The sequence below is a fragment of the Contarinia nasturtii genome, unplaced genomic scaffold (assembly GCF_009176525.2).
Source record: "Contarinia nasturtii isolate CC-2019 unplaced genomic scaffold, AAFC_CNas_1.1 Cnas_scaffold_6231, whole genome shotgun sequence".
Lineage (NCBI taxonomy): Eukaryota > Metazoa > Arthropoda > Insecta > Diptera > Cecidomyiidae > Contarinia > Contarinia nasturtii.
Genome location: NW_022203489.1, coordinates 1 through 4806, shown reverse-complemented (window position 1 = coordinate 4806; position 4806 = coordinate 1). Strand labels below are relative to the sequence as shown.

The 4806-nt window shown below is 34.0% G+C and overlaps 1 protein-coding gene and 1 long non-coding RNA gene across 2 annotated transcripts; one reads left to right on the top strand and one right to left on the bottom strand.

The window, feature by feature from the left end:
- Nucleotides 1-77: 77 nt before the first annotated feature.
- On the bottom strand, nt 78-1284 carry LOC116351764. Its single transcript, XR_004202197.1, has 3 exons — nt 1150-1284; nt 564-884; nt 78-332 (listed from the first exon to the last, which is right to left on the bottom strand). It is a non-coding gene; the product is annotated as an uncharacterized LOC116351764 (long non-coding RNA).
- A 719-nt stretch (nt 1285-2003) lies between these two features.
- Nucleotides 2004-4684, top strand: LOC116351763 (mitogen-activated protein kinase kinase kinase 13). The gene is made up of 7 exons (XM_031783902.1): nt 2004-2239; nt 2300-2404; nt 2463-2524; nt 2589-3075; nt 3204-3339; nt 3400-4169; nt 4231-4684. Exons 1-7 carry the CDS (start codon nt 2187-2189, stop codon nt 4346-4348), a joined length of 1731 nt encoding a protein of 576 aa, XP_031639762.1. The 5' UTR covers nt 2004-2186; the 3' UTR covers nt 4349-4684.
- The last annotated feature ends 122 nt before the right edge of the window (nt 4685-4806 follow it).

Genomic DNA, 4806 nt, shown 5'->3' with positions numbered 1-4806 from the left:
GAGAAGAGCGTGTACACTCTTCGAAAAGAGTATTATACTGACTTGGGTAGATAGTAGATATTCCAAATCGTCGAGCATTTGTTTTCGTTTGATGAACCACTTTCGTTTCTTACCCTTCGGTCTTCTGCGCTTTCTCTTTTTGCGTTTCTTTGGTGGCTCTTAATATGCTCGCAGTAAATTAAATTCTTCTATCTCGCGTTGCATAGATAGATACATCGGCACAGCTTTAAACCAATTTTTTGTATTGGTCGTGAGATCATGCAGGTCGATTCCCGGGAACACATTCAGCTCCGATAAAGTTTATTTGGGTCACTAGCTGGCATTTTGATGACCTTTTTCCATGAAAAAAAGAAGAAAATCTTTAATTCATTTTTTCCGATGAAATTCCAAAAAAATTGATTAAAATCAAAGTATCATTATTTGCTGCTGCTCAGCATATGACTGAGAGCTGAGTAATGCTGAACTCGTACGGCTAACGCATACGAAACGGTTGCTCGATACATATTCCCCTTTCGCTTCGTATGTGCTGCCGTTGACGCTATAGCCGCTGCTGTTTCACTTACTCGTAAAATACAACGGGATCAACGGTAACACACTATACCAGCGAACATACGAAGTGAAAGCAAGAGATGAGATGCGATGTGCTGTTTTTGCTCTCAGTCTCTCATATATTCATCAAGACCTTCCACAATTGCCTTGAATTCTGGATCGATTGGTGGCACTTCTTTTGCTGGTCCACAGGGTTTCCATTTAGTCTTTGATGGTTGCTCTGGCTCCGGCTTTGGTGTTTTTTTCGGCTTGGGCTTCGGTGGTAAATTTATTTACAATTGTTGGATCCAAAACATCCATTATCGAGCATACGATGACGGTCGAACGCGTGGTCGCTTTTGTATGTAGTTTCAGTCGAATTCAACGTCGCAATGGAATGAAAAAAGAGAAGAAAATAAATCAGTTAGAATGAAAGCGAAAATAAAATTATCTATGAATTGAAATCAATATATTAATTAAAATGTTATCCATAGTTGATTTTGGTGTAAATAAAATGTCAAATGGAATACAGTAAATATTGATGACAATGCAACTTCGCTAAGTTGAATTAGGTAAAAATTATTACGTATTTCGATGCTGAATTCAGCTAACAATAATTACATTTGTTGGATTGTCACCATTGTTGATGCCTTCGTTCATATGCCTTTTGGACCTCTAATAAGAACAGCAACGAATCCAAATTGCAAATCATTGTAGCCTGTAGACTTAGATCAGTTATTTTGTTGATCAGTTCCTGCTGGTATGGCGGCCAAATTATTGATTTCAGTGCACATTTGATCGTCGTTATCTCATCTTTCTTGTATGTGTGTCCGAAAGTAAAAAGAAACACGCTCCAAACTAATGCACATTACAAAATCGATTCGTAGAATGTCATATTGCATTCAGGCTACAAACAAAAAAAATCTACAATTAACATGTGTGCGAGCATGGAACCAACACAAACTTTTCAACAAAATATAAATGTGTGATCTTTTTCGGTGTTGTACAGAAAACAGTTTTGACACAAATCTGCTACGACCAAAAACATCGATTGTTTGATGCTGTGTGAATCGTATACGTTGTTTCTTAAAGCAATGTAAGTGTTTATAAAATGCCGAATAGGCACTGTATGTTGAAATGCGAGAGTAAAATATTGGGACATAAACAAATAACGAAACCAATTCGTAGAATGTTTCTTTCACGATACACATAAAATCGGTTACATTGCTTTTAAGTCTTAGCGTATATCCACAATCAATGTAATGTATTCAGATTAATTTACAATGTGTCCATTTTCTCTTTTTTTCTCCATTTTGTTTTGTTATTCAATCAACACTGGAAATCTATATGTTTCAAGAAGCAAAATATCGAATGAAATCAATTCTATAATGCGTATTATTTAATATGTCTCAAATGATCATTTCGCTTGAGGAAGTGCCAACTGTTATGAAAGTACTTTTCATAGTTCGAATTTTCTGCTCTTTCAATTGAGATCTACCATTTTTTGTTTATAAATATGAGAAACACCCAATATACATTTTCTTATTTTTCATATTTTTCAGTATTGTCCATATGGCCCATTAACTAATATTCTTAAAGATGAGAAAGTGGTTCAACCGGTACGAATTGTTTCATGGGCCAAGCAAATTGCGCTTGGTATGCAGTACTTACATTCCCATAAAATCATACACCGAGATCTGAAAAGTCCTAAGTATATAGACCCTTTGCTCCTATAACTTTAATCCTTGACTAATTAATTTTTTCCCATCAGTATTTTGATTGGAACTAATGAGATCGTTAAAATCAGTGATTTTGGTACAAGCCGTGAATGGAATGAAAAAAGTACAAAAATGAGCTTTGCTGGAACAGTATCCTGGTATGATTTTTTTTCTACTTTCAATTTTTTCCATACTAACATATGATTTACGTTAAAGGATGGCACCCGAAGTGATACGAAATGAACCATGTTCAGAAAAAGTTGATATATGGTCCTATGGTAAGTATAGTAAGTCGAATTAGGAGTTGTATTAAAGTAATAACTTGAGTTGTATAACTTATAGGAGTTGTATTGTGGGAAATGCTTACATGTGAAATTCCATATAAAGATGTTGATTCTTCTGCTATTATATGGGGTGTTGGTAATAATTCATTGCATTTACCAATTCCATCTACATGTCCCGAAGGCTTCAAATTGATTGTAAAACTTTGCTGGAGTGTGAAGCCTCGAAATCGTCCCTCGTTCAAAATTTTATTAAATCACTTGGAAATAGCTGGACCTGAGCTACTGAAGCAATCTGACGCAGTATATTTTGAAACACAAAAATCATGGAAAGAAGAAGTTCGATCTCATATGATGCGAATTACTCAAAATGGTACTAATATTCATAAATTTGAGCAAGATTTGATACGAAAACGTACCGCAGAATGGAAACACGCGCAGGACATACGGCTAATTTATCAGGAAAAATTGGAAAAAACTAATAAACTGTTCGCTGAATTAACTGACCTAATGCTTTATTTACAAGAGCGGGAACGTGAAATTGTAAAGTAAGACCATATATTTCGTGATAAAAACTATATTCCAAAATATAATAAAAGCCGTTCTAATGTTTTTTCCACGTGCATACCATTATATTATTATACACATTATGAAAACATATTTAATTTTTTTGTAGGCGTGAACGCAAATATTTCCCTGTCCATAACAAAATGTCAAAAAGAACGACAAATACCTTTCGAAGGATATACAAACAAAATAATTTATTATATGAGCAAGAATATCCGGTAGCAGTAAGACCATCAATTTTATCAGTAAATATACCCGAAAGATCAGTCAAAAATAGTGTTTATGCTGAGTTAAACGATTCACAGGAAACGAGATCAATTGCAGTTGGAGCACCTTCAAAGAATCCAATGACACTAACTCCTTCGATTTCTATCAGTCCCAAAATGTCCAATCAAAAGAAAAATCGATACCGATCCACTGATAATTTTATTTCACCATCAAAACAAATGGACCGTCGGAATGTTAAAATGGTCCACATGGAAACTCAAACCGACATAATAGATGACCCAGAATTCACTCTGAATGTTTCAATGTTAAATAATGAAGCTCCAGAAGATGTGCCTTTGAAACTTTTAAATTCACCAATATCAAATAAATACAATGAAAGCACAGTCATAGGAAAATCTGATTCACATAGTGAAAATTGTCTCAATGGCAATGTTATCATAACACAAAACCATAAACTGAAGAACTCTTTTTCTGATGAGCAATTTATTTATGATTACATGAATAGTAATGAGCAATTAAATATTCGTGAAAGCAGCGATGAAGATAATGTGGACAATTTGAATTGTCGGGTTAGTCAATTTTTTACGCAGAATCGATTACTACAGCCGACAGATAATGGAAATGGATCTATGATTGACAACCGTTTGTTATTTAATATTATGGCATCGCGTAGAAGCTGCATTAGCATTAATGACAAGGATGAAGTGACAATTTTAAGTCGAAGTAATGCTGAAATTATGAATTATAAAATTAGTGACCATAATTGCAACAATGATGATGGTGATGATAGTTGGACTGATGAAGAAGGTGAAGAATCTGATCGTATATATTCACTACGGAGAAAAAGGTAAATAGTTGAAAACTGTTTAAAACTAGATCAATTCAACTAATGAACATTTGTTTTTTAGTTTTGCACGAATGCCAATCGGTCGTACACGTAAAAGTAAATTACAAATATCAAATGTATCGTCAAACTTCTCTTCATCGCCCCATACCACGGGTACAATTCAAGGTATAATCACTTGAAATTACTATTATTACCATTAGTCAATAATTACTATCAATTCTTTCCATAATTTTTCCATTATTTGCATTATATGCATTTCAAATAATCACAAAATCTATAAAAATAAGAACAATTTGCAATTATTAAAACAAAAGTTGCGACAGCAAAGAAATTGCCTAAAAATTGAGATTTGATTGTTGATAGTAGTAGTGATGGAGAGCAGAACTATATAAAATCGAATGCCATAGTCTGAGTGTGTGTATTCATCGGCATCGTAACACAAAACAGAACGCCAGGGCTTCATTTCACTTCTCGTTAGTAACACAAACTGTGCGAACATTCTGAACAGATTCACAACAAAATTAAAGAATATTTTTGTTTTTCACAAGTCATTGTGCATTTTACATGTTGTGTCATTTAATTGAAAATTCTTTTCGAAAAAGAAAAAGTCGCGCCATTGAGCATTTAGACGCAAAGT